The following is a 16986-nucleotide window of genomic DNA, read 5'->3' as shown; positions in this document are numbered from 1 at the left end:
CACAGTGAGGCCAGGGGCAGAGCAGGCCCTGACAGTGGGCTTTCCCCTCCCACAGCTGGAGAAGGAGGAAAAGATACACAGCGTGGACATCGGCAATGACGGCTCAGCCTTCGTGGAGGTGCTGGTGGGCAGCTCGGCTGCAGGGGCTGGGGAGCAAGACTACGAGGTAAGCAGGGCTTCAAGTTGAGCCCCATGCTGATCCCTGCCCCAGGTGCCCTCAGCCCCGTTCCCGCCAGGGCCTCCTGGGTGAGTCCCACTGCCCTCTGCCCCCTGGAGGAGCAGGCACGGGTGATAAACCGCACACCAGGGCAGAGACCCGCGTTTGCTTCGGGGAGGGGGCTGTGAACAACCGGGCACACTTGTTTGGTCTAAGAGGCAGCCACTGCTTGAGGGCAAACCTGCTTTTCTGTGGTCCCAGAGGTTCTCACAGATGTCCTGGCGAATCGAGATTCCGCATTGTTTGGGATGCCTCTGTTAGTCACTTTATTTTTTTTTTATTTTTTATTTTTTTAAAATATTTTATTTATTTATTTGACAGAGAGAGACACAGTGAGAGAGGGAACACAAGCAGGGGGAGTGGGAGAGGGAGAAGCAGGCTTCCCGCTGAGCAGGGAGCCCGATGCGGGGCTTGATCCCAGGACCCTGGGATCATGACCTGAGCCGAAGGCAGACGCTTAACAACTGAGCCACCCAGGCGCCCCGTTAGTCACTTTATATGGGACAAATGTTGACAAGAAAGAATGCCTTTTGCTCTATTAAAGATATTTTATTTTATTTATTTTATTTATTTTTTAAAGGTTTTATTTATTTGAGAGAGAGAGAAAAAGCAAGCGCGGGGGGAAGGGCAGAGGGAGAGGGAGAAGCAGACTCCCTGCGAAGCAGGCTCCCCGCTGAGCAGGGAGCCTGACATGGGCTCGATCCCAGGACCCCAGGATCACGACCTGAGCTGAAGGCAGATGCTTAACCGACTCAACCATCAAGACGCCCCTATTTTATTTTATTTTTGAAGATTTATTTATTTGGGAGAAAGAGAATGTGAGCGTGAGGAGCGGAGGGGCAGAGGGGAAGGGAAAGAATCTCCAGCAGACTCCCTGCTAAGCTTGGAGCCGGATGTGGGGCTGTATCCCGGGACCCTGAAACTATGACCTGAGCCAAAATCAAGAGTTGGCCACTTAACTGACTGAGCCACCCAGGCGCCCTGCTCTATTACAAATATTTTAAAAGTTGGCACAATCCTTTTCTTACTGGTTGAATTCATTAGAGCTGGGTTGGTGACATCATAGTTAACCAGCTGGCTAATCCACAAAATGTTTTGGGGTAGAAATAAACGTACTTGGAAAAGCAAGTTTATAATTTTAAGTAAACAGTAAACCAGTTTCTTACAAGATGAGTTTTTTTCCTTGCAGTGAGAAACTATTTTTAGTTGAAGTGTATTTTGCAAACAGTAAAATGCACAGATCTTAGTGTATGGGTCGAGGAGCTCTGACAACTGTATACCTGTGTGACCGGCCCCCAAGTCAAGACGTGGAGCCTTGCCAGCATCCCGGGGAGGTCCCTTGCACCCCTTTGCAGTCATTCCCCGTCCCCCCACCCTCGCCAGCTCAGGCATCCTCTGGTCTCTTCCGTCACTCCAGACTAGCTTTGCCTGTTGCAGAATTTCATATAAATGGAATTTTACAGTACGTACTCTTTTTGTGGCTGGCTTTTTTCAGTCAATGTCCTGTATTTTTGAGATTCTTCCATACTGCATGTCAGCCGAGTAGCATTCACCTCAGGCAGAGACCACAATTTGTTTCTCCATTCTCTCGTGGATGGGCGCCTGGGCTTTTGCCACTTTTTGACGATTATGAAGAAAGCTGCTTGTGAACATTTTTGTACAAGCCTCTGCATGGAGATCTCTTTTGGGTAAATACCTAAGAGTGCAATTGCGTTGTCTTAGGGTAGATGTATGTCTTAACCTTATTGGACATTGACAGTTTTCCAAAGTGGTTGTACTGTTTTACGTTTTCTTCAGCAGAAGCTGAGAGTTGTAGTTGCCCCGTATCCTTATCTGTCCGTGATGTTGCCAGTTGTTAACTTGTTAAATTTCAGCCATTCAGATGGCATGTGGTGGTGGGTTTTTTTTTTTTTAAGATTTTATTTATTTATTTGAGAGAGAGAGAGAGATCACAAGTAGGCAGACAGGCAGGCAGAGGGAGAGGGAGAAGCAGGCTCCCTGCTGAGCACAGAGCCCGATGTGGGGCTCGATCCCAGGACCGTGGGATCATGACCTGAGCTGAAGGCAGACGCTTAACCATCTGAGCCACCCAGGTGTCCCACATGGTGGTATTTTATTATGGCTTTAAGTTGCATTCTCCTGACAAGTAATGTGACATCGTGTTACCTTTCACGGACTTACTAGTATTCATTTATCTTATTTTATGAAGTGTCTGTTCAGGTCTTTTGCTTGTTTTTTATTGGGTTGTACGTCTTTTTGTCATGCATAGGTTTATTTATTTTTTCTTTTCAGATACATGTGTTGCAGATTTTTCCCCCAGTCTGTGACTTGCCTTTTCATTATCTTAAAAAAATTCTTTTAAATTAAAGTATAATTACCATACAGTGTTGGGGCGCCTGGGTGGCTCAGTCGTTGAGCATCTGCCTTTGGCTCAGGTCATGATCCCAGGGTCCTGGGATCGAGCCCCGCGTCGGGCTCCCTGCACCGCGGGAAGCCTGCTTCTCCCTCTCCCACTCCCCCTGCTTGTGTTCCCTCTCTCGCTGTGTCTCTCTCTGTCAAATAAATAAATTAAATTAAAAAAAAAAACAACCATACAGTGTTATACTAGTTTCAGGTGTGCAATGTAATTATTCAACATTTCTGTATCTCACTCAGTGCTCATCACGGTCCAGGCACTTACCTTTCCATTATCTTTTTTTTATATATATATATATTTATTTATTTATTTTTTAAGATTTTATTTATTTATTTGAGAGAGAGAGGGAATGAGAGACAGCACGAGAGGGAAGAGGGCAGAGGGGGAAGCAGACCCCCCGCTGAGCAGGGAGCCCAATGTGGGACTCGATCCCGGGACTCCAGGATCATGACCTGAGCCAAAGGCAGTCGCTTAACCAACTGAGCTACCCAGGCGCCCCTCTTTTTTTTTTTTTTTTAAAGATTTTATTTATTTATTTGACAGAGAGAGATCGTGAGAGCAGGAACACAAGCAGGGGGAGTGGGAAAGGGAGAAGCAGGCCTTCCGCTGAGCAGGGAGCCCGAGGCGGGGCTTGATCCCAGGACCCTGAGATCATGACCTGAGCCGAAGGCAGACGCTCAACGACTGAGCCACCCAGGCACCCCACCTTTCCATTATCTTAACAGTGCCTTTTGATGGAGCTGATGAAGTCCAATCAATCTAGGTTTTTTAAAGTTCCTTCCTTCCTTCCTTCCTTCCTTCCTTCCTTCCTTCCTTCCTTCCTTCCTTCCTTCCTTCCTTTTTCTTTTTTTTTTTACTACTTTCTTTTTTTTACTCTTTTCTTTTTTACTGCTGAGTGCCTTTTGTGTTCTGTAAGGAATATTTGCCTGTCCCAAAGTCATAATGATATTCCCTGTACTAATTTCTTATTGCTGCTATTACAAATGACCACAAACTCAGTGGCTTAAAACTGTAACACAAACCTACTGTCTCACAGCTTTAGAGGTCAGAAGTCCAAAATCAGTCTCAGTGGGCTAAAATCTTAGTGTCAGCAAGGCTGGGTTTCTTCCTGAGGCCCTAGGGGAGGATCCATTTCCTTACCTACGACAACTTCTAGAGGCCGCCTGCATTCTTGGCCTGTGGCCCCTTCCATCTTCAAAGGCAGCGATGACAGTACTCTAACATGTGCTTCCATCCTCACTTCTGTGACTCCGACTCTCCTGCCTCGCTTTTTCTTATAAAGACCCTTGTGATGATACGGGGCCCACCTGGATAACCCAGGCTTATCTCCCCATCTCAAGATACTTAATCACATCTGCCAGGTCTCTCTTGTTATATTCACAGGTGCCAGGGAGTAGCACATGGAGCTCTTTGGGGCACCATGATTCTGCCTGCCACCATCTTCTGTGTTTTTTTCTAGAAGCTTTATAATTTTAGATTTTACATTTAGATCTCTGATCCATCTCAAATGAATTTTTGTATATTGTGTGAAGTAGAGGACAAGGTCCTTTTTTTCCTGTTTTTGTTTTGTTTTGTTTTGTTTTTTAATGTTTATTAAAAATACTCTAAAAAAATATTTTCTTGGGGTGCCTGGCTGGCTCAGTCAGTGGAGCATGCAGCTCTTGATCTCAGGGTTGTGAGTTCGAGCCCTACATTGGGTGTAAAGATTACTTAAAAATAAAATCTTTAAAAAAAAAAAAAAGGAAAGAAGGATTTTCCTTTTCCCACTGAATTGTTTTGGCTCTTCTGTTGCAAATTAATTGATCATATATGTGTAGGTTTATTTCTGTACTTTCTATTCTGTTTCATTGATACATATGTTTATCTTTGTGCCAATACCACACTGTCTTAATAGTAAATACTGAAATCAGATTGTGTTGGACTTCCAATTTTGGTCTTCAATAGTCTCTTAACTATTCTAGATCCTTAGCATTTATTTTCATGTAAATTATAAAACCAGCTTGTCAATAACTTCATTTATTCCAGACTTACAGAAAAGTTGCAAAAGTAGTACAAAGCATTCCCTTATAACCTTCACTCAGATTCCCCAAGTGTTAACACATAGGTACATATTTTTTACTGAACTGAAAGTAAGTTGCATACGTGATTTTGTGTTATCCCTATTCCCTACAGTGGATATTTCCTAAAAAGACAGACATTCTCTTACTTAATCTTAGTACAATTAATCAAAATTAGGAAACTAACCTTGATCTAGTACTTTGTCATCTGATCTCAGACCTTATTCAGATTTTCTTCATCAGCCCAATAATGTTCTTAATAGCAAAAGAAAATTCAGAATCATGCATTGCATTGATTTGTCATGTCTGCTTGGTTTCCTTTCCCTGGGAACAGTTCTCGTGACTTTCTTGTCATTTTATGCCACTCACATTTTGGAATGATAGAGGTCAGTGACTTTGTAAAATATCACTCATTGTACAAAATGATGTTTCCTGATGATTACATGTAGGCTGTACACCTTTGGCCAGAACACCACAGAAGTAATGTTGTGTTTTTCTCGGTGCATCAGATAGGAGCACATGCCACTGACTTGCTCTATTACTGATGGTGGTAACTTGGGTCCTTTTGTTAAGGTGGTGAGGGCCAGGCTCATTCACTGTAAAATTACTCTTTTGCCCTTTGTAATGAATAAGTATTATGGGGAAATACTTTGAGGCTATATAAATATCTTGTTACTCCACAAACTTGTATGCACTAATTTCAGCATCTGTTATTGATTCTTGCCTAAATTATTGATGCTATTTGAGGGATACATTTTTTAATATTTATTTATTTATTTGGGGGGGGGCCAAGGGAGAGGGAGAGAGAATCTCAAGTAGACTCCACACTGAGCAGGGAGCCTGACGTGGGGCTCGATCTCATGACCCTGAGACCACGACCTGAGCCGAAACCAAGGGTCAGACGCTTAACCAACTGCACCACCCAGGTGCCCCTGAATGATATGTTTTTAAATTTCATTTCCCAGTTGTTGATAGCATAATAAAAATAAAATTGATATTTATATTTTGACCTTGTATCTTGTGACCTTGCTAAATTTAGTGATTAATTTTTATAGGAGAATCCCATGGGATTTGTGTAGATCCCTTGGGGTTTTTTTTTTTTTTCCTAGACAATCACATTGTATGTGAATAAAGACAGTTTTCTTTCTTTCTAATCTTTATGCTTTTTTTTTTCTTTTTCTCATTTTATCACACTTAGTATCTCTAGTACAGTGTCAAATAGAGGTGGTGAGAGTAAGACATCCTTGTCTTGTTCCTGATCTTACTGGCAAAGTGGTGAGTCTTCACCATGAAATACAATGTCAGCTGGAGATTTGTTTATAGATGTGTGTTGTCAGGCTGAGGACATTCTTCTCTAGACTACTTTGGTGAGAGCTTTTTTCATGAACATGCATGGAATTTTGTCAAGTGCTTTTTCTGATCTGTGAGGTACATTTTCACAAATGCGGTTTTCCTTTGGCAAACATTCTCATTCTCAAAGGTTATATAAGTTGTAAAAAAAACTGAAGCACATGAAATTTTGAAGGTTTATTTGAACAAACAATTCAACTCGGGGGCTCAAACTGAAAATGATTAGGGGTGTTCTGTGGGTAGGCTAGGGCAGAGGTTTTTATAGAGAAGACGCTGAAGCAAACCAAATTGGCTAGAGTTTAAACAGTTGTCTTGTTTGGGAAAGTCTAGTTATTTGGCTGTTAAAATAGTGGTTCTTGAATTTCATTTTCTCAGACTTGAGAAATTTAGTTGGCTGTTTATGATTCATTGTGTTTGCATTTCATTTTCTGATTCTGGCTTAGATTTGGGTTTATTTACAGAGGCTCCCTAAGCACTAGAGTCACCCAGTCCCAGAAACCCTGCTTGTTAACTGTTTTAACAAAGTCAGCAGTTTTGGGGACTATTAAAAAAAATTCTCTGTTCTTGGCAAACAGATTTGGATCAAAATTCTATTTGTAATGATGAAAACTGAATAAGTGCGTTTTTAGTTACAGTTTTATTATATCTTTATAGGTGAATGTTTATTATTAGCCCTCTTATCTGTCTAGCAAGGTGGAATGGCAGTCGGGGCTTTATCTTTTCAAATTCTGAAAATGCCGATGCCCAAAAGTCTCCCATTCTTTCAAGAATTTTGATTAAACTTCTGCTGGAGTCCTGCATTTTTATTATAACTTCTAACCAAGACTGAATTAAAGACTTGGGGGATGCCTCGGTGGCTCAGTCAGTTAAGTGGTTGCCTTTGACTCAGGTCATGATCCCAGGGTCCTGGGATTGAGTCCTGCATCGGGCTCCCTGCTCAGCAGGGAGTCTGCTTCTCCCTCTCCCGCTCCCCGTGCCTGTGCTCTCTCTCTCTCTCTCTGTCAAATAAATAAATAAAACCTTAAAAAAAAAAAAAAGACCCTGGGACTTGTGTTGTTTAGCTTCCACCCAGAGAACAGATGGGGCTGGAGGAGTCCAGAAAGAAAATGAAATTGAAGGGCAGAGCAGGGCTGGTCCACATTGGGGTTGCCTGTACAAATCAAGTGTAAGGCACCTCGTGTAATAACTAATACCATTTCCTGCAAGATCAACCTGTTCTTTTCTTCCTCCTCCAAATTCTACAAGGGAAATACATAAGCTTTCAAGGTTAACATAGTCTAGAGAATAAAGGTTTAGCCCTAGAACCTTAAATACAGTGTCGGATAATAAAAGTCGGGTAACTAGAGTTGTTTTCTTTTTCCAACGAATGGGAGGAGTGAGGACATCTACCTGGTGGTATGGGTAGCAGCTGCCCGCCATAGTTCGCATTGCCCCTTCATTGTTGTCACTGGGTGATCAAATCAGCTCCCCTGTCGGCTCAAAGTCAGGCCTTTTATAAAAAAGTCAAGGCCAGGGAGACAGCTTTCTTTCTGTAGAATTGTCTTTGTCTTTGTTGTTTCCTCTTCATAATCAGAGCTGAGCACAAAGAGGCCAATAGTTAGATTCAATGTTTTTCTCAGCAAAAGGCTTTCTTTTCTGATTTCACCAAAGTTCACAGCATGTCTGTGAGAAAACACAAAGTAAAACAGAACATAGCCAACTCAAATTGGCTCACTGCGTAAGAATATTTATTGTTTCCTTGGGAGGGAAGTCCAGCATTAGGCAGACCCAGAGTTGATCTGGCAGTCGGGGTGCTTGGTTGGCACCTCTTGATTCTTTGGACTTGTCCGCACAGTTACAAGAGGATTGCTGCTGCTCCATCCGTCACCTAGTAGCACCCAAAGCAGGGATTGGAGGAAGTGGAATGGCAGGAGTTCAGTGGCTGTCTTCCATCCTGTTTCTCAGTAATGAGGAAGGAAGATCTTTCCCAGAAGGCGCCAGCAGCCTTCCTCTTACCATCACATTGGCCAACTGGGTCATGTGCCCGACCCCGACCGGCCATTGGCAGAGGGAATTAATTGCACGGCTTGGACCAATCATGGTTTATCCCTTAGTGTTGGGCACATAGCTCTTCCACTCTTTTTCAGAACTGCCTGGTCCGTTTGATTCTCATTTGTCCCTTCATCATACCATCAGGAACTCCATTTATTTCTTTAAACTATTAAATATACTTTTATATTGTGTGTTTGAGAATTTCAATGTATGCAGCCTTCATGAGTCTGAGTCTGCAGTTTGTGGTTTCTTTTTTTTTTTTTTTTTTTTTTGAGATTTTATTTATTTGTGAGAGAGAGAATGAGAGACAGAGAACATGAGAGGGAGGAGGGTCAGAGGGAGAAGCAGACTCCCCGCTGAGCAGGGGGCCCGATGTGGGACTCGATCCCGGGACTCCAGGATCATGACCTGAGCCGAAGGCAGTCGCTTAACCAACTGAGCCACCCAGGCGCGCTGCAGTTTGTGGTTTCTGCTGCTTGTTTCCATATGCCTCATGGTTTTGTGTGTGTGTGTGTGTGTGTGTGTGTGTGTGTTAACCGCTGTTCTTTAGGAATGTGTCTGTGGGAAATCTCTGAGGACTTGGTTTGAAGTACATTCCTCCAAAGAGGGTCCGCCACGGTTTCAGGTGATCTTGTATACATGGGTCTGCTGTAGGAAAAATGTTAGGGTTTAAAGCTGACGGCCAAGAAAGAATTCTTGAGATGTTTTTGGTGCAAAAAGATGGTTTTATTAAAGCACAGGGACAGGACCCCGGGGCAGAAGGGGTCATGAGGAGTGGCCCAATATATACTTTCAAGTTCGGAAGGGGTTAGGGAGAGCGTAAGCCTCCCAGTTATTTTGGAAACAAGGTTTCCAGGATCCTGAGGAGGCTAGCTATTGTTAGGAAAAGGTCATTTATTTTAGTAAAAACTCAGTCATGAGACTCTTCAGATGTATATCGGTGGGTCATATGCTTGGAGGATGACTGCCAACATGTATCTTGGGGAGTAGAGATAAAGGAAGTTTCCAAAGGAATTTTTGTATGTTAAAGTAGATTTACAGGATCCTAGGGGTCAGGCTAAGATTGCCTTTTGCCCTTAGCAAAGTATTAACATCGAGGCAGCTGAGTCCCTAGAGGAATGTCACTCTGCCTGTCTCAAGGACTTGTCAATGGGCTGTAGGTAGTAAGGAAACTTAATAATTTTTTTCCTGCCTTTGTTTCCCACATCAGGACCACTTAAAGTCTTCAGCTTGGGTTTTTCCATGCAGATAGCTCATGTGAATTTTTTGCTCCAAATCCTTGAGAGTACAGACTTGTGCTTAGGATTCCTCCAGAGCAGTTTTCATGTTTTCTCTGTTGTCCTCCAGAGTGAGGGCCTCCCACTGACACTCCACAAGGCACATTTTCCCCTAATTTACTCACGGAGGGTGTTGCCCTTTGAGGGGGCTAAGCTCCATATGAATTGGTGATGGTCTCTGAGCTACTCTTCTTCCTTGCTGGAGCCCCGGCTTTGTCTTCTGTTCCCGTCTCCACTACCCGCCCCCCCCCATTAAAATTATGTTCTCTGGCACCCAGAGTCAGCAGCCCCGGCAAACACCAACCTCAGTGCCACCCACCCTATCAGTCAGGGTCCTGCCAAGAGACTGAAACCACACCAGTTATTGAAATTGAGAATTTAACCTAAAGAATTAGCAGCTACGTATTGAACCCGAGAGGCAAGAAGACCGAGGTGTGGTGAAGGAGTAATGCGGCGAGCAACTGCCACGCCTGGGGTCAGGGAAACAGCGATATTGTTGGAATTCCTGAAACGTCAATGCTTAGAAGCTTGGAAGTGGGGTTCCACAGAGCTGAAACTCAGACCCTGAGGAGCCGGCGCCGGAATCCCTGAGAGGGGCCAGATGACGCTAGCTCCGCAGGTGATAAGACGCTGAAACCAGATTCGCTGGCTGCCCTGGGGAGGGGCTGCTACAGAAGCACACCAGGGGTGATGCTCACTGGAGCCTCAAGAAGCGGGGAGCACATCCGTCCTCCCTCCTTTTGCCTCGCAGCCTCTCCATAGTTCCCCCTACTGGCAGGGCCCGAGAAGGAGCAGTCGAAGAGGCAGCCATGTCCCCACCCAGCATCCCAGCGCTGAGCCCCAAGAGAATCACTTATAACAGGTGCAACTCTCCTAGCTCTCTGGATTCCGCTCTCTTGTGCCTGGACTCCCCGATACTTCCTCTGCTTTCCGTGAACTCAGCTGTGCATTTCCAAAAGGTGTTTGAACATTATGCCAGTCACTGTGATTATTCTCCGCTGGGAGGGTTCTTTAAGGCCCGGTAGCGGGCTCTATGGCCAGATAGAGGAGACCCTGTGAAAGAATTTGGAGGGGGTTCATTTAGACCTGGAAGTGGAGGGATCCCTCTGGGGCCTGTGTCAGGGAGGAACTGACCTGAGGCCCAGAAGCAAGAGAAGAGAGAGGCGTTGAGACATGTGGAGGTGCAGGCTGGATCTGGTGACTCCCTAAGCCCTGCTCAGGCCCCTGCTTTTTTCCCAGCCCCAGGAGGTGTCATTTAAGGCAGCCAGCCCTGGTTCTCCTTCGATGTTCCTTCTTCCAGGTCCTGCTGGTCACTTCATCTTTTATGTCCCCTTCCGAGAGCCGCAGTGGCTCAAACCCCAACCGTGTTCGCATTTTCGGGCCCGACAAGTTGGTCCGGGCAGCAGCGGAGAAGCGCTGGGACCGCATCAAAATCGTTTGCAGCCAGCCCTACAGCAAGGTACCTGGGGCGGGAACTGGGGGTGCAGGGTCCTCGGTCCTGGGCAAGGAGCGAGGTGAGGGGCCAGCATTGAGTCCTAGAGGGCTGGGAGGATGGGGCAGCTGATCTCCCCAGGGGATTGGGAGGAGGCTGGGTCCCAGAGGCCTCTGAAGGGGTTTGCGATCCTTCTCATAGGTGATGCTTCATTCCCTAGAGGATGTCTGGGAAGGGCGAACTGCAGGATCTCAGAGGGGAATGGGGAAAGGGGGCAGCTGTCTTGGCAGAGGAGCAGTCTAACAGTTACCATCACGGGATCTGGAATCAGACGCTGAGTCCACCACTTCTTAGCTATGTGACCTTGGGCAAGTGACTTAACCTTTCTGACCTCAGTTTCCTGCTCCTCATAGGGTTGCTGTGAGGTAGGGATGCTAAGCTTTGGTAACAGCAAGACTTGAGTATGTCATGACATATGTCCACCACACAGTGGAGGTAGACTTCTTACCCAGGGACCTGTCTTGGGGGATGTTTGTCCGGTCATCCAGGGACCCAGGCTCTGTGTCCAGCCGGCAGAGTGGGAAAGAGCCTGGAGCATTTCTGTGTTCCAGAAGTGGCACACAGTGCTCCCTCCCATTCTGTGGTCAGGAATTCGGGCATGCGGGAGAGGATTCACTCGGACCCCCAGCAAGCCTCTGTCACTTGCCATGAGGCTTAACGGAGCTGGTGCACATAAAGGGCTCACAGCTGAGCCCAGCCCAGAGTTAGGGCTCACTAGCAGCTTGATGTTATTATTGTCATCATTGTCCTCTGGGCACCTCCCTAGACATGTGTGTCCGTAAGAGGGAAAGAGCCAGGTGAAAGGGGCTTGGGGTCAGGCCTCTGTCCTTGGCCAGACTTCCTGACCCCCACCCTCTGTTCCCAGGACTCCGCCTATGGCCTGAGTTTTATACGGTTTCACAGCCCCCCAGACAAAGAGGAGGCAGAGGCCTCACCCCAGGTAAGCTCTACCCACCTACCCCCAGAGCCTTCTCCCTACCGCCTCACCCCCACCTGCCAACAGCCACTCACTGTGCTGACCTTGTGAGACCTTAGAAGGTGACCAAGCTTGGCCAGTTCCGCGTGAAGGAGGAGGATGAGGGTGCCAACTCCCTGAGACCCGGGGCCCTCTTCTTCAGCCGGATCAATAAGACCTCCCCAGGTAAGTGTGGCAGCTTGAGTCCTCAGGGAGTCCAGGGTTGGAACCTGAAGGTCTGAGGGAGGAGGAGCCTAGGGACTCCTGGGTCAGAGGGAGGAGGTGGCTGGGGGCCTGGACTGACCGGATCACTACTGGGCTTTGGGAACAACATTCTGTCCCCTGGGTAGGAGCGGAAGGCTCTCAGGGCCCAGCCCTCTCACCCTGGCTCCACTTTCTCCCTCGGTAGCCGCAGCTGGTGACCCGGCCGGACCCAGCTATGCCGCTGCTACTCTGCAGGCCTCTAGCGCCACCTCTTCAGCCTCTCCCGTGTCCAGGGCAGTGGGCAGCACCTCCAAGGTGACGTAGTCAGACCCTGGGGGGTGGAGAGGGCGGAGAGAGGCTAGGGGCCTCAACTCATCCCAACCCCTCAGCCTCAGGAGTCCCCCAAAGGGAAGAGAAAGTTGGATTTGAACCAAGAAGAAGGGAAGACGCCCAGCAAACCATCAGCCCAGCCCTCACCACCTGCCGTCAAGAGACCCAAATGTGAGTGCTGGCTTCCTTGTTCTTGTACGGGCCTGTGCTCTTCTGTCCTGAGGGAGGAGGGGCTGGGAGTAGGACCCCTGGGTCTGAGGGAGGAGGGGGCTGTGGGTCTGGACCCCTGGGTCTGAGGGAGGAGGGGCTGGGGGCCTGGACTCCTGGGTCTGAGGGAGGAGGGGCTGGGGGCAGGACTCCTGGGTCTGAGGGAGGAGGGGGCTGTGGGTCTGGACCGCTGGGTCTGAGGGAGGAGGGGCTGGGGGCCTGGACTCCTGGGTCTGAGGGAGGAGGGGCTGGGGGCAGGACCCCTGGGTCTGAGGGAGGAGGGGGCTGTGGGTCTGGACCGCTGGGTCTGAGGGAGGAGGGGCTGGGGGCCTGGACTCCTGGGTCTGAGGGAGGAGGGGCTGGGGCAGGACCCCTGGGTCGAGGGAGGAGGGGCTGGGGGCCTGGACTTCTGAGTCTGAGGGAGGAGGGGCTGGGGGCAGGACCCCTGGGTCTGAGGGAGGAGGGGCTGAGGACCTGGACTTCTGGGTCTGACAGAGGAGGGGCTGGGGGCCTGGACCCCTGGGTCTGAGGGAGGAGGGGCTGGGGGCCTGGACTCCTGGGTCTGATGGAGGAGGGGCTGGGGGCCTGGACTCCTGGGTCTGAGGGAGGAGGGGCTGGGGGCAGGACCCCTGGGTCTGAGGGAAGAGGGGCTGGGGACCTGGACTTCTGGGTCTGAGGGAGGAGGGCTGGGTTTAGTCCCAGTAGTACTAAATGAATCCACTCTTTGTCTTCCCCAGTGTCAGCTCCCACCCGCACCCCGGCCACCACCCCAGTCCCTGCCCCAGCACGAGGCACAGTGCCAGAGAAGACCCGAGAAGGCACTGAGCCCAGGGGATCCCGAGCTGGCCCGCAGGAGCTGGGGAAGATCCTTCAGGGTGTGGTGGTGGTGCTGAGTGGCTTCCAGAACCCCTTCCGTTCGGAGCTCCGGGACAAGGCCCTAGAGCTGGGGGCCAAGTATCGGCCGGACTGGACTCCAGACAGCACCCACCTCATGTAGGCCTATGCCCTCCTCCTCTCCTTGCTCCCCACTGCTTCTTCTTCTCCTTCTGGCTCCTCCATCTTGCTTTCTCTCTCTCCCTGTCTGCCTGTCTACCCATCTATCTCTGTCTCTTCATTTCTCTGTATCCTCTGCCTCTTTTTCTGATTCCTACATCTTTCCCTTGGTCTCCTAATGTCTTTTTCTGTTTCTCTCATATCCATCTCTTTCTCTCTGTCTCTGACTTATCTCTCTTTTTCCCCCTGTCCCTGTCTCTCTTTCCCTTTTCCCCGCTCAGACCACACCTGACTGACCACACCCTCCCTTCTGCTTCCCCACCAGCTGTGCCTTTGCCAACACCCCCAAGTACAGCCAGGTCCTAGGCCTCGGAGGCCGCATCGTGCGGAAAGAGTGGGTGCTGGACTGTCACCGAATGCGGCGGCGGCTGCCCTCCCGAAGGTGAGGTCTCTGTTGGGGGTGGCTGCGGTGCCTGACAGCTTCAGTGGGGCCCTTCCAGAGCTGGAAGCCAGGGCATCCTGAGCGATTAGTACATGCCAGTCACTGTGGCTTCCTGAGCACCCTCCCCCCACCCCATCTCCCCTGAAGGGCATGATATGCTGTTTGTCTGAGGCCGGATTCCTCCCCTAGGTATCTCATGGCAGGGCCAAGCTCCAGCAGTGAGGATGAAGGGGGCTCCCACAGCGGCAGCAGCGGGGATGAAGCCCCCAAGCTTCCCCAAAAGGTCCTATGCCTCCTGCCCTGGCGTGGGGGAGGGTGCAGTGGGAGGAGGACATGGGTCTCTTGTGGTACCCCAGACTCTCCACTCCTGCCTTCTGCAAGAACACACACTCATACGCATGCTGCCCCCTCCCTCCTCAGCGCCCCCAGACCAAAACCAAGCCCCCTCAGGCAGCAGGACCCAGCTCACCTCAGAGACCCAAAACCCCAGAAGAGACCAAACCAGCCTCACCAGGGCCCCAGGAAGATACCGACACTGAGGGGGAGCAGTCAGGTCAGAGCCTGAGGGAGGAGGGCCTGGGGGCCTGGACTCCTAGGTCTGAGGGAGGGGGAGGGGCTGGGGGCCTGGACTCCTAGGTCTGAGGGAGGAGAAGGGCCTGGGGGCCTGGACTCCTGTCTGAGGGAGGAGGAGGGCCTGGGGGCCTGGACTCCTGGGTCTGAGGGAGGAGGAGGGCCTGGGGGCCTGGACTCCTGTCTGAGGGAGGAGGGGGCTAGAAACCCAGACTCTTGCATCTAAGGGAGGAGGGGCTAGATCCCAGACAATGGATCTGGGGGAGGGAAGGCTGAGGGTCTGAGATAACTGGATCTGGAGGGCAGTTGAGGTTGGGGGTTGGCATGCCTGCATCTGTGCTGGGGAAAAAGGCTGGGAGGGAGGGTTGCCAAGCACGTGCCTTGCATTGACTAAGCTTCCACTTACAGAAGAACAGGGCAATGGGGCAGAAGATTCTGGGGATACCGAGGATGAGCTGAGAAGGTATGGTGGGGCTCGGGAGTCGAGGTGGCCCCAGGCTTGGGTGGAGGGCGATTTGGTCTTCATGCTCTTCCCCCACCCCCTTTGACTCTCCCAGGGTGGCCGAGCAAAGGGAGCAAAAGCAGCCCCCTGACCAGGGGGAGAATGGCGAGGACCCGTATGCAGGATCCACAGATGAGAACACAGACAACGAGGGTCCCCCAGAGTCTCCTGACCTGCCAGTTCCTGAGCTCCCAGGTAGGAAATCCCTCCCTGCCTCCCGAAGTGGGATTTGTCTTTCTCAGTTCTCAGCTGTGGCCCCCCAGCCAGCTCTCGGATCGTGGCTGCTCCCCACGACTTGTGACTTGTCTCCCCACCTCCTTCGCCCATACTCCCTGCCTCTGCTACCTTCTTGTTGCCTTAGGAAACAGGCATCCTCTCATGCCTTCCCTCTGTTCCCCTCCTGACTTCCTGGTGTGACCACATCCATCACAGTCCTCTGCCGGGTGTGACCCCCTTTGGCTTTCCAAGTGCGAACAGCACCTCCCTCACCTGCCCCGCAGGTTTGGTTTTGTTGGAATGGGAGGTCACCCAGGCATACAGATGATGTGGGCACTGATCTCTGTTGCGACCTAGGTGGTGATGGCATTGCTGTTTGTCACCCCAACACGAATGCAGGGGGCATGGGATGGAGGCAGGGGTCAGAGCCTTGACCAGCAGAGCATGGAGGGAGAAGCTGGGCAGCCAGGGTCTGAACAGAGGTGAGGGTCAATGGCGATTGGAAGAGGCCGTTTCCATCCGGCTCCTTGTGGGTGATGGGCAGGAAAGTACTTTGATCCTTCAAAGCCCCAAAAGTGGCATCAGCAAGTTGATGGTTTGGAGAACCATGTTAAAATGGAACAAAGAAAAGAGCCGTCCTAAAGGTCAGAGCCCGAGAAGGTACTGGAAAACACCCAGCTCCCAGAAAGGTTCTGACAGGCCTGGCTGAGAAGCACCGTTTGTCCTGGATGGCTCTGCCAGGGTTGCATGAACACCCCTCTCCAGCCGCTGTACCGGCCTCCTTCCCGTCTTGCTCCGAGTGTTCTGTGGCTCCTGGCTGGGGCTTTGAAACTCCGGGGGCCTCACACTTGCCTCCTCCACCCTCTCCCCTGCAGACTTCTTCCAGGGCAAACACTTCTTCCTGTACGGAGAGTTCCCTGGGGACGAGCGGCGGAAGCTCAGCCGATATGTCACAGCCTTCAATGGGTCAGTGTGCAGGGGTGGGGGCGCGGGTAGGGAGAGGTGGTGCTAGCCTGTGGGAAGGAAAGTGATCGGGAAGACGGAGAAGGGGCACGCCCTGCAGGATGGGCACAGGCCCTGCTCGCTCTGCTCGGCCGCCCTGGACGAGCAGCGTTCCCTCTCTTCCTCTTCTCTAAGATGAGGCTCCCCCCGGCCCGGCCTCTGGAAGGCGCAGCAGCAGTGGGAGCCCTCGGTATTGTGGCTGTGGCAAGGCTGGCACAGGGGAGAATAACGGGGGCCCGCAGGTAGCCTTGGAGAGTGGTTGGGGACCAGGATGTCAAGAGAGGGGACACTGATTCTCTGCTTCCCTCCTTCTCCTGCCAGGGAGCTTGAGGACTACATGAGCGACAGGGTCCAGTTTGTGATCACAGCACAGGAGTGGGACCCCAGTTTTGAAGAGGTGAGTTCCAGAGGGGCAGGGAAAGGGACACCCAACCCGTCCTTGTGTCACCTCCATCCCCTCCTCACTCACCTCCATCCCCTCCTCACTCACATGTTCCCATATGCACCCCGCTCCACCTTGCAGGCCCTGATGGACAACCCCTCCTTGGTGTTTGTCCGCCCCCGATGGATCTACAGTTGCAACGAGAAGCAGAAGTTACTTCCGCACCAGCTTTATGGGGTGGTGCCCCAGGCCTAAAGTATGTGCTTTCATGCATATGCATGCGTGTACACACACACACACGCACACACACAAGATGAGCTTAATAAAGGTGACCTGGTTTGGA

General features: G+C 50.4%; 1 protein-coding gene across 3 annotated transcripts in view; it reads left to right on the top strand.

The window, feature by feature from the left end:
* The window catches only part of XRCC1 (X-ray repair cross complementing 1), a 26512-nt gene extending 9526 nt beyond the window's left edge, over positions 1 to 16986 (top strand). Inside the window, exons 1-16 of one of the 3 annotated variants that reach the window (XM_045891646.3) lie at positions 56 to 166; positions 9627 to 10307; positions 10649 to 10807; positions 11706 to 11780; positions 11876 to 11981; positions 12205 to 12314; positions 12389 to 12500; positions 13274 to 13529; positions 13855 to 13971; positions 14161 to 14254; positions 14392 to 14524; positions 14950 to 15004; positions 15099 to 15238; positions 16135 to 16225; positions 16583 to 16658; positions 16785 to 16986. In XM_045891646.3, the coding sequence (XP_045747602.1) occupies positions 10158 to 10307; positions 10649 to 10807; positions 11706 to 11780; positions 11876 to 11981; positions 12205 to 12314; positions 12389 to 12500; positions 13274 to 13529; positions 13855 to 13971; positions 14161 to 14254; positions 14392 to 14524; positions 14950 to 15004; positions 15099 to 15238; positions 16135 to 16225; positions 16583 to 16658; positions 16785 to 16898 (1788 nt within the window). In that variant the 5' untranslated portion in view covers positions 56 to 166; positions 9627 to 10157 and the 3' untranslated portion in view covers positions 16899 to 16986. Of the gene's footprint in view, positions 1 to 55; positions 167 to 9626; positions 10308 to 10648; positions 10808 to 11705; positions 11781 to 11875; positions 11982 to 12204; positions 12315 to 12388; positions 12501 to 13273; positions 13530 to 13854; positions 13972 to 14160; positions 14255 to 14391; positions 14525 to 14949; positions 15005 to 15098; positions 15239 to 16134; positions 16226 to 16582; positions 16659 to 16784 lie in introns of those variants that run through there. The other 2 variants (XM_045891645.3, XM_045891648.3) reach the window with 2 other exon arrangements.

The sequence above is a fragment of the Mirounga angustirostris genome, unplaced genomic scaffold (genome assembly GCF_029215605.1).
Source record: "Mirounga angustirostris isolate CCGP_5_RB_7025 unplaced genomic scaffold, mMirAng1.0.hap1 SCAF_16, whole genome shotgun sequence".
Taxonomy (NCBI): domain Eukaryota; kingdom Metazoa; phylum Chordata; class Mammalia; order Carnivora; family Phocidae; genus Mirounga; species Mirounga angustirostris.
Note: the sequence above shows the minus strand (reverse complement) of the source record. Positions and strands in the feature narration are given on the sequence as shown.